The following is a 12,221-nucleotide window of genomic DNA, read 5'->3' on the forward strand; positions in this document are numbered from 1 at the left end:
GGGTTACTCCTGGCTCATGCACTCAGGAATTAATGCTGGCAGTGCTTGGGGGACCATATGGGATGCTGAGAATTGAACCTGGGTCGGCTACGTGCAAAGCAAATGTCCACACTCTGTGCTATCGTTCCAGCCCCCTAAAAAAGTTATTTTTAAAAAATGAAACATATTTGTAAATGTTTGCAGATATTATATATTTGTAAATGCTCAAGTTATATAATATTCCACAACATTTACATGCCAATATTTAGCAAATATTACATGAAAGTTCAACCATTCAGTAAACATCCCATATGCGAATATTTTTACTTTTGGCCTCCTTACTACCGAGGGGGCTGGTTCCAGGATTAGTCCAAAGGTGCTCAGGCACTGAGAGGAGCCCTCTGGGCTGGGGAGATGCCCACCAGTGGGCACAGGCCTCGCTGCTACCATGGGCAAATCTGGACAGTGTCAGGTGTGGCTTCCCAACATACCCTCACAGACAAAAGGACAGTGCAAAACCAGGAATGAACACATATGGAAGCTCATCTAAAGTGACATTTCTGAGCCAGGAGATGCCCTGAAGACTGGGGTACAGGATTCGTGTGCAGGAGCCCCGGTAACACCTGAGGAACTGCAGTGTTAACGGCCTTCTGCCTGCCCTTCCCCCCCAGAGAACCACCCCATCTCCTCTGTCAGTGTGTATCGTACCACCAACAGGCAGACCAACTGATGGGTTTAAGAGTTTGTGGGAGCTAAATAAATGTGGATGAGCAGACAGTGGAGACCTGGGTGCCAAACACACGCTGTGAGGGATGAAGACCAGGTTTAACACAGTGACGCACGAGCAATCACCATGCTTGGAAGGGCGGCTGACCCTTAGGGTTCTTCTGTATTTTCAACTGTAAAATGGAGATTCGACCATCTACCATACAGGACTGTTATGAAGATCAACAGGAAAAGTATAACCATGACCCCTGCTTCTACTGGGGGAAAGAATGAAGCTCCAGGGTGTGGCTGGGGTAGAAGACCTCAGCTTCCGTCCCCAGAAACTCGGAAACACACTGAGGTTGGGTCACTGACTTTAACTTACTCAGATTTGGTAACAGTCCTCCAAAAAATACTATCTTACTCTAACTAGGGCAACAAAGCCTAATACTGTCATGCCAAGTACACAAAGATCAACTGTATTCGTCGAATTTATCAAAGAAAATCCATGTATATTAATCTCAAGTCTCAACTCAGGTGCGATATTCATCCATCACTCTATTTATTTAAGGTGGAAATAACTGAAATATTAAAGACAGGGGCCAGAGAGATGACTTAAGGGTGAAATACACTTTGTGCAGGCTGGGCCCCCAACACTGCATGGTCCCTTGAGCATTCCGGAACAATCCCAAGTACAGAGTCAGGAGCAGCCCCTGAGTACATCCCCCAAAACCAAACTTAAAATAAAAGCCAGATAGCCTTTAAAATACTAAATGTAAAAGAGTTGAAGTTAAGATTGCTTAAAAATAGGTAGTTTCTTCAACTTAATTTTGTCTTTCAAGAAGGGTTGTGGGGTTTTTTTGGTGGGGGGTGGGGAAGAACAGGCAGGAATCACACCTGGTGATGCTCAGGGCTTACTCCTGGACCAAGACTTAAGGACTAATCCTTGCGGGTTCAGTATGGGATGCTGGGGATGGAACATGGGTCGGCGACATGCAAGGTAAGCGCCCTCCCCACTGTCCTATCTCTCTGGCTCCTTTCAAGGAGTTTCAAAGGACTCTAAGTTTTGACTTATTAGATCATGCTGTGTACAAAGGTTAGCTCTGAATTTCAAAATTGGGAAAAACCTCAGGACTCCACCCAGCACAGCACAGACAATGAGCATTTGCACCAGTGGGTCAGCTCTTCACCCCACCAGCCTCAGCACAGGCTGGAGGGCAGCGAGCCGGGCGTGTGCTCATGGACACATGTGGTGGGGCCCAGGCCCAACAAATCCCACTCGGAGTAACAGAAAGCAGCGCTTACCTCATCATACATGAACTGCAGGGTCAGAGCAGACTTGCCCACACCTCCGCTGCCCACCATGATGACTTTGTGTAACGCCAAAGAATTCTGGCCCTTGGGCTTATTGGTGGCCATCCTGTGTCACAGTTCTCAGCAAAGCTTAAGAAGAATCTAGAAGAAATGAAAGAACAAGTAACACTAAGTACTGTCTGCGGGATTCCAGAGCAGGAACGAGACCATGTCCATGAGGTTCAAGGTTTTCATTCTGCTACAACTTTAGACGGCAGATGTGGTCCGGAGGTTATCTAGGGGTGAGCCCAATGACCAGAGACACAGGCAGTAATGGGAATCATACCAGTATCTGCCTCAAGGACACTTCTCATGGCAGTTTTCAAATGAGCTGTGACCAACAGTGAAAACTCCCTGACATGCATTCATTTGATTAGACTCTAACCACACAGATTATAAAAACAGGTTTTCATAACCTATACTGACAAAAAAGTCATGAGACACAGTTTCAAATTTTACTAAGAAGCAAATGACACACACAAAAACTGCCAATTCAAAGGTTCACTTATTGCCCACTTAAAAACAAAATCACATCCTAACAATTTGGCCCTAAAATTAAAGCATAAGCCAATGCCCCAGCACCCAGGTCATGTGAGCGGGACATCAGTGTATACGAGGATGGATGGACCCCAGAATCAGCGGATCTGGTGTCACTCATTCTCACTCCCTCCACACAAGCTTCTGTGTACGAGGTGTGGAGACCTGGTTTCTCTAGCAGTCACCCTGCCATGACACCAGGTCTGAGGAAGAGGCCACATGACAGGAGCACCCTGACAGGACAGGCAAGTGACCCCGCTGAGGAGTCTGGGTCCAACTCCCCAAGCGCAGCCCAGAGGTACCCTCCCACCTCACCCGCACAGCTGCATCTCAGTCAATACCACGCCCACGAGTCTCCTTTCACTCCTCACCCACACCTCTGTCTGACCAGCCTGGCCGGTGCAGCCTCTCCACTTGGTATATTGACATTCCACCTGGCTAAATTCTCTCTACTTTGAAATCTTTCTTGATCTTTCTCGGGCCTTACTCAAAACAACAGCACACCCCCACCTCCACCTCCATCCCCCCCTCCCCGGTCCAAGGAGCTGGAGCATTATTACAGTGGGGAGAGCACTTGCCTTGCACGCCAACCCAGGTTCGATCCTCAGCACCCCACATGGTCTCCCGAGCCCTCCAGGAGTGATTCCTGATCTAAGAGCAGGAGTAGCCCTGAGTACTGCAAGCACTCTAAGCCAAAAACACAACAAAAAAACAAAACTCAAAACCAAAACCCAAATTCTGCCCTGCCCCCCACACGCTCAAGTATCACGATATTTGTATGTTTAAACCTGAAATCCCTGGAGTTAGTTAACTGAGACTTCTTCCCTACTATAGCCTAACAAATCCAAACCTGTTTGCTTTTGTTTAATGCATAATGTGAACACAGTTTGGTAAAATCAGTTACTTAGGGCGTTTGCCGAGCCAGGTTCGATTCCTCCACCCCTCTCGGAGAGCCCGGCAAGCTACCGAGAGTATCTCGCCTGCACGGCAAAACCTGGCAAGCTACCCGTGACGTATTTGATATGCCAAACACAGTAACAATAAGTCTCACAATGGGGCCGTTACTGGGCCCGCTCGAGCAAATCGATGAACAACGTGAGGATAGTGATACAGTGCTACAGTACAAACCTTAACTGGACAGATAAATAGCTGTTTGCTGTCTGCCTTCACTTCAGGAGGCACCCTGGACGCACAGTGTGGCACAGCTGCTGCCCCTGGGGCCCCAGCCACGAGTCTGGGCAAGGACCCACTGTGCTTCTGTGCCACATGCCTGACCCCACAGGGCTCCCAGCACTGGGCAGAGCTCTGGTGGCACCAAAACTATGCCCACATCCTTCCCGGAAGCCAAAAGCACTACCCAGAGCCTTGCTTATATGTCTATTTGCCCAAGTTTTAAGAAACAAACCCAATGTTGCTAGCCCTTTAACTACAGGAATAAATGAGCACCTTCCTTTGATACTGCTTTCCACCTTTCAGGTAATGGCTTAAACCATACAATACATCCAACTGGTTTTGTTTTGGGGCCACACCTGGCTGTGCTCATGGCTTACTCCTGGCTCTGCGCGCAGAGATCACCCATAGCTGAGTTGGGAAACTCTAATGTGATGCTGGGGACCGAACAGAGGTCAGCCGCATGCAAGGCAAACACCTTACCCAGCCCCCATACATGTATTTGAAAACATTAAATCCTGTTCTTAACTCAACTCAGCAGACAAGAATTAAGCTGCTCTTATTCCCAGGCACCAAGGACATGACCTTTGGTTCTACATGACTATCACCACTAAAAAACAGCCAAGACAGACATTCACCAAAATACCAGAAACTGAGCATCCCTACGACCCACCAGCACTACTCCTGGGAAACACACAGCAGAAACACCACCTGCACCATGTTCACTGCGGCACTATTCACAACAGTCAAAATCCAGATACAGATGACTGGATAAAGAAATTACGGTGAGGGGGTATGGTGCCGCCAGCAGGTCAATCTGAACCTGTGAGGAGAGTGCATCAGCAGCCTCATGGCACCTTCAGACTTCCAGATACCCCAAAATTGCTGCTGTGCCTTTGGCCAGACCCCAAAACTTGGGGCAAAGTTTACCAAGAAAGTAAACGGCCAAAAGTTAGGTATGTGGGAAACACACCCACAAACCACTTCCGGCTCAGCTATATAATTGGAGGCAAGGCCTCTTTGGTTCCTGATTGAACTGCTTAATGGACATGATCCCAGAGACTCAGAAACGAATCTCAGAACCCAGTGGCTTTAGGTAGAAATGCGTCTGGTCTCTGCAGTAGGCTACCGGTGCTGGGCCAACCCAGGTGGGAATAGGTTTTGTGCCTTGGCCTGTTCCCCCTGGCGGCCCAGTGGCCGCCATCCATCTGAGGCCACTGGATAGTCACATTTTCACATTTGGGCCCCCAGTGACGAGACACACAGGGCCTCACGGGATGGGGGTGGAGCCGGGCTTGTCCTCCCCACCCCAACGAGACCCCAAGTCATCGCCCACGAATGGCCTCTCTGGCACCTGATCAAGCTGCTTAACGGCCATGATCCCAGAGACTCAGAAACAAATCTCAAAACCCAGTGGCTTTTGGCAGAAATGCATCCGGACTCCACAGTACCTTACTGTCGCCGGGCCACCGCAGGGAGGAAAGGGTGCTGTCCCTCCGCCTGCTCCCTCTTGGAGACTTGGTGGCTGTCATCCTCCAGAGGCCATTGGACAGTCAGGCTTGGGCCCGCAGTGACGAAACTTGTTGGGCCTCACGGGATGGGGGGGCAAAGGGGTGGAGCCGGGCCTGTCCTCCCCACCCCAGCGAGACCCCAAGTCATTGCCCACAAACGGCCTCTCTGGCTCTTCATCAAGCTGCTCAAGCTCAACGGCCTTGATCCCAGAGACTCAGAAACAAATCTTAAAACCCAGCGGCTTTTGGCAGAAATGTGTCCAGACCCCGCAGTAGGTTACTGTCGCCGGGCCACCCCAAGGGTGAATGGGTGCTGTCCCTCAGCCTGCTCCCTCTTGGCGACTTGGTGGCTGTTATTCTCCAGAGGCCATTGGATAGTCAGGCTTGGGACCGCAGTGACGAAACTTGTTGGGCCTCACGGGATGGGGGGGTGGGAGCCGGGCCTGTCCTCCCCACCCCAACGAGACCCCAAGTCATCGCCCACGAACGGGCCTCTCTGGCTCCTCATCAAGCTGCTCAATGGCCATGATCCCAGAGACTCAGGAGCAAATCTCGAAACCCAGTGGCTTTTGGCAGAAATCCCTCCAGATTTAAGTGTTAAAATTTCGGAATTTCAAAACCATATGGCTCTACTGCAGCCACACGACATCATATGTTATTCATAACCAGCAATAGAACACAAATTGTCTATTGTTGCCTTTTCAGCAGATCTGAGTGTTGGGGTAAAATCTCAAATAATGGTGGGTCTGGTGTCGAAATAGTGAATGTGATCAAAGTAGAGAGAGAGTAATGTGGAAATCATCTGCCCCACAGGCAGGGGGAGGGTGTGGGATGGGGGTATACTGGGATTTCTGGTGGTGGAGAATGGGCACTGGTGAAGGTACGGGTGTTTCATTGTGTGACCAAGACTTAGACCCAAAAGCTTTGTAACTGCTCTCATGGTGATTCAATAAATAAAATGATAAAAAATGGAAAAAAACAAGTAAGGTGGAGTTCATGCACAATTCAATCAGCTAATCAGTGGCTGAATAAATAGCAGTACTCCTACAAAAAAAAATTACAGTGAATCTACATAATGGAGTATTACTCAGGTATAAGGAAAGATGAAGTCTGCAATTTACTGATACATAGTTGGATCTGGAGAGTATCACGCAGAGAGAAATGAGTCAGAAGGAGAGGAAAAGACTCAGTGATCTCACTCAGATGCAGGACACAGCACGGGAGTAATGCCCAAAGGGAAAAGAAACGAAGAGCAGGAGAACTGCATCCTTAGTGGGAGGCTTCCAGTTCAGACGTGGGGACAGGTCAGAAAAGGGAGGGACCAACGTGACCACGACAAGGGGATGCAGACACTCAGGAGGAGGACCGGGTATGAATGGAGGCAAAGGGATATGCATGATGACCTATTGGTGACAGCAGGTAAACCACTGTGCTGAAGGGCAAGGGCAAGGGCAGCACAGGAAACAAGAACATAAATGCCTGTCATAGAGGCAGGACAGGGCCAGGGAGAGAAACTGTGGGGACAGTGGAGGGAGGTGGACACTGGTGGGTCTTGGAACACTATACACTTGAAACCCAATCACAAGTAACTTGTGCCTTTGTAATTCAAAGTGACAAAATTAAAAAAAATTTTTTTTAAAATAGCAAAAATTAATTAAAAAGTTAACTCAGCTAATTAACTGAAAGACAAGCTGAAAGCCATTTTTAACAGGGATAAATCCAGCTTTATACGAGTCAATAATGAATACCCTGTCTAGTAAGACACCAAACACTTGCCAGCCACCCAAACTAAAAAGTCCAGTAATCTACAGAAATAATCCTTATCATCTTCTGATTAGATAAAGTATTTGATAATAGATAATAGTATTTGGTCAAACAAAAATATTAGCTGGCAAAAGTTCTTTTTTTTCCCTTCTTTTTGGGTCACACCCGGCAATGCACAGGGGTTACTCCTGGCTCATGCACTCAGGAATTACTCCTGGCGGTTCTCAGGGGACCACATGGGATTCTGGGAATTGAACTCAGGTCGGCCGCGTGCAAGGCAAATGCCCTCCCCGCTATGCTATTGCTCCAGCCCCGAACTGGCAAAAGTTTTTACTGAGACCCCAGCCCCGCCTTTTGCCCTTCTCTCCCCGCCACCCCTGTTCTCTCCACTCACTTCTCCACTTTTCTCTCACTCTTATCCTCCCTTCACCGTCACCCACTCTATCCCTTTCTCTCTTCTTCCCCGCCTGTACAGGGGCCGCATCTGGATCAGAGGTGCCAGGAATTGAACCCAGGGGCTCTTGCAAGCATGAGCTCAGCCCACTGAGCCATGACTCAGTCCTGAGACTTCAGTTTTAAAAGGAAGCGAAGCACAGAATTTCTTTCCATCCCAGTTTGAAGAGTGCATCAAAGGATTATGAAGAATGAAGTTCAGTTTCTCTTAGATTTTTACAAGCCATTAGAAATCAACATAGGTCGAGGCAAAATTACTCACTCTCAAAGTGGACACACTACGCATCTGCATTAAAGAACAAACCAGGAGATATCACATATAAATAACTCATGCAGATCACTATCTGCTTAAAGATACTTGCTCAAAAAACAAACCAAGAGATATCACATATAAATTACTCAAATAATTCATGCATGATCACTATCTACATTAAAGATATTTGCTCAAAAAACAAACCTGGAAATACTACATATAAATAACTTATGTATGGCCACTATCTGCATAAGATATCTGCTAAAAAAACAAATCTGGAGATAATACATATAAATAATTCACGTATGATCCCTCTCTCATTCAAGATATCTGATCATAAACCCAAACCCTAAAATAAAAAGCAAACCTGATATCAAGCATAAAATAAATTTTTTGAAAGAACATTTTCAACCAAGCCTTGCTTACTTTTCAAGCCTGTGTTCTCTCTGGAACATGTTTTTCTCTCCTCTGCTCTCCCACTCTGGAGAAGGCCATGTTCTCTCTTGAACAATTGTTCCTCTCTCTTTCTCCCCTCACATCAAAATAAGAAAAATTATTTTGCTTCATTAAAAACTCTATATGCATATATATTAATGAAGCAACATAATACACATAAATAATTTTTCCCAAGAAAACAAAATAGATAATTCTATTTTGGAAGGGACTTAACTTACAATTAAGTATTTATTACCAGGAAGAGAGAGTATCACTGGTGTATTCCTCCAACCATCTAAAAGACATATATTATCAATACTCTTTAAAATTCCAGAACACTGGGAAAGTTTCCAATTTTTAAAAGAGCCTAACACTGATGTAAAGTTCTACAAAGAGATGAAAGAGATGCAGATTGACCTATGTGGTGAAGATGATGTCAAACTCTAGGTAAAAAAATGTTCCCAATTAGAATGCAGTACATTAAAATGACCAAGCGTGATTCAATTAGATGTGCAATAATGGCTTTACAGTTTAGAAATCAATATACCCTATACATGTATAATTCTATAGGATCTGAAGTGATACTTGATGAAATTCAAGGTTCACTCCTTATAAATAAAAAAAAGGAATATTCAGTGACATTCACTTGAAATTTGCTACCTTAAAACCCAAACCATAAACATATCATCAGGTTTAATGATATAATAAAAACATTCCGTCTGGGATCAGAGATAATGCAGCAGGAGATTGCATGCTGCATGTCGCTGGCCCAGGGATGGTCCCTGGCTCTGTACCTGGTGCCTGAGCATTGCTAAGAACAATCCCTGAGCACAGAGTCAGGGGTATCCTAGGCACATTTGGCTATGGCCCCCAAACAAAAACAAACTGAACAAAAAATCAGAAACATTCCCACTAATGTCAGGAAGAAAATAATAACGGCCACTATTCCCATTCTCCACCCCCCTTTCTAAAAACAATCTGGGGGAGCTGGAGTGATAATGCAGTGAGTGTGATAATAGAGCACTTGTCTTGCATGTGGTCTACCGGGTCTGATCCCCATAGCCACAAACAGTCTCCTGAGCCCCACTAGGAGTGATGCCTGAGCACAGAGCCAGAAGTAAGCACTGAGCACCTCCAGGGTGGCCCCCAGACAGACAGACAACTTCAGGCAATACCTAGCTGAGTGCCTAGGGCACAGAGCCTGGCTAAGGTGCCACAGTTCCATATGCAGAGTCTGTCTCCAATTCTGAGCTGTCTCCCTGACCCAGGACTGTCTTGTTTAGCATTATTCTGAAAATATTATAAAGAAAACTCAGGAGGCCGACGTGAGCTTTCAAGCCTTCATTCTCCCGTGAATACATATGTTTGCTTGCTTACTTTTTCTATTCTGGAGAAGTCTGTGTTCTTTTGAACACATATTCTTCTTTCTCCCCCATCATATCTTTGTAAGTAAATTTCATCCTATAAAAAAACTATTTTGAGTCACTAAAAAAGTTAAAAAGAAAGAAAATTAAAGCAAAAAATCCTTATTAACTGATAATATGATTTCTGGACTAGGGCAAAGGAAGTAAATGAGAAACTGTTAGAAACAGTAGATATCAAAGGTAAATGTTTTCTAATCTATACGCTGTATATATTTTTTAAAACGCTTCAGGGCTGGATAGATAGCGTAGCAGGCAACAGCCAACCATGGTTCACAAGCCCCACCAGGAGTGATGACGAGCACAGAGCCAGGAGTGAGTACTGAGCACTGTGAGGTTATGGCCCCAGGGGAAAGAAACAAACTTCAAATAGCAGTTAGAATATACAAAACAGAACACAACTAAGAAAAAGATTATCTAACAAATTATCTGAGATATCTATGGAGGCAATTTAATAGAAGATATTTAGGTAATACAAAGTGATGACTTGAAAAAAATGTAGTTCTATTAAGATAATAAAATGGTAAAGACATGAAACCAAACTTAAAAAAAAAAACCTTAATTTATAATACACAAAACTTTCTTCCCAATATAAAAAGTCCAGAGTCAAAATAAGCCTGACTAGGAATAATCTATCACCTACAGTTTTTTTTTTATTCTTAAATTTTTGAAGACTTCTGATACTGAAAACTGGCCTTAACTCTTTTTAAGTTTGGCTTTATGTGTAATAAAAATTACATTTTACAAAGGTTTATTTTTTTAAGACTCAAGAAAAGATTTGAGTCACCTAAAAAAATTGCCCTTTCAGCGTATAGTTTCCTGAGTTTTGGTGAGATAACCAATTCCACCAAGAGGACAGGGAGCACTGCATCATCCTGAGTGTCATGCAGCCCTCTACAAGCCGGGGTATTCCCATTACCCCCGGCAGCCACTGCTCTGACGTCCATTCCTTTGGTTCTGCCTTTTCCAGAATGTTACAAAGGTGGAGCATGTGCTGTCCACAGTCTCCACAGTCTTTTGTGCAAAGGCCACTTTCTTTCATCTGCCACATTTGACACAGATCTACATTGTTGCATATTTTCCCCCTACTGTAGAGTATACTACTGTCTAGAAGTAGTAAAATTTGTTTATCTATTCAAATTTGGGTTGTTTGCATTTTTTGAATTTCTTGTAAAGAAACTATCTGTGTATGTCATTGCATACATATGTGAGTGTCAATACATATAGTGCATATATAATTTTTCTTGGGCAAACACCTAAGTTTTATGCTAAATATTTTTTAACAAGCTTACCAAAGTGGCTGTACCTTTCTTATTTTCATAAATACCATATATGATTTCTGTGTTCCCAATCTTTAAATTCTAGACAGTCCAGTAGATGCATAGCAGTATTTTACTGTGGCTTTTATTTGCATATTCCTAAAGACGAATCATGTTGAGGATCTTCTCATTTGGTTACTTGCTATCCTGTACATCTTCAGTGTTTAAACCTTTTGCTCATTTAAAAATACCCCCCCCCATTTTAAGTTGTGAGAGTTTCTTATATTATTCTAAAATCAAATGCTTTACCAGTTATACTCTGAAATTATTTGCTCCCAGACTGTGGCTTATCTTTTTTCCAATTTCTCTCTCTTTTTTTCCTGTTAAACCAGTGGTGTTTAGGGAACAAAGCAGAGCTAGAAACTGAATCCAGGGCTTCACAGGTACAAGGCAAGACCTCTGAGCCACACCCCAGGCTCTTGGTGTGTGTGTGGGGGGGTGGGGGAGGAGGGTCTGAGGTAGGGGGAAGGGAGAGACACACTCAACAGTGCTTGGGGGCTACTCCAAGCAATGTATCTGGGGAATCACGTGGTGCTAAGGATCAACAGGGTCAGCCTCATAAAAGATGCTATTTTTCCAGCCCCTTCTCATTTTCTTAACATGTTTATTAAGAGTAAAAGAGTAATTTTTTGTTGTTGTTTTTGCTTCTTGGGTCACACCTGGCCATGCACAGGGGTTAGTCATGGCTTTGCACTCAGGAATTACTCCTGGCAGTGCTCAGGGGACCATATGGGATCCTGGGAATTGAATCCAGGTCCGCCGTGTGCAAGGCAAATGCCTTACCCACTGTATTATCGCTCCAGCCCCAAGAGTAATTTTTACTATTCATGAAGTAAAATTTTTTAGTATTTATGTTTAATACTTTTGGGTTTTTGTTTTGATTTTTGCTTTTTGGGTCATATTCAGCGATGCACAGGGGTTACTCCTGGTTCATGCACTTAGGAATTACTTCTGGCCATGCTTGGGGGACCATATGGGATGCTGGGAATCGAATCCGGGTCGGGCTGCATGCAAGGCAAACGCCCTACCCGCTGTGCTATCACTCCAGCCCCGAGTGTTTTCTACTTTTGGGTTGCCCATAAATCTGACAAATTTTAAGTGACAGAGTAGTTACTATATTTGAATGTTCATAAACAAAATCTTATTACTAAAAAAGCGAACATGAGAGAACCAGTGAAACAAAACATCAAAAATGAGTAATCCACATCCTAAACTCATAGACAAAAAGCCATCTGCCATTATAAATCTGAACTCCAGTTCTACGAGTAAAGTTTTGAAATAGAACAGCTAAACCCACAAAATCAGAAAAAAAGACTGAACT

General features: G+C 44.6%; 1 protein-coding gene across 1 annotated transcript in view; it reads right to left on the reverse strand.

Annotated features, from left to right (window-relative positions):
- Positions 1 to 12,221, reverse strand: part of RALA (RAS like proto-oncogene A) — an 81,171-nt gene that overhangs the window by 18,539 nt on the left and 50,411 nt on the right. The window contains exon 2 of the mRNA XM_056113416.1: positions 1,990 to 2,139. Within this exon, the coding sequence (XP_055969391.1) occupies positions 1,990 to 2,103 (114 nt within the window). The 5' untranslated portion in view covers positions 2,104 to 2,139. The remainder of the gene's footprint in view (positions 1 to 1,989; positions 2,140 to 12,221) is intronic.

The sequence above is a fragment of the Sorex fumeus genome, unplaced genomic scaffold (assembly GCF_029834395.1).
Source record: "Sorex fumeus unplaced genomic scaffold, SorFum_2.1 ptg000020l, whole genome shotgun sequence".
Taxonomy (NCBI): domain Eukaryota; kingdom Metazoa; phylum Chordata; class Mammalia; order Eulipotyphla; family Soricidae; genus Sorex; species Sorex fumeus.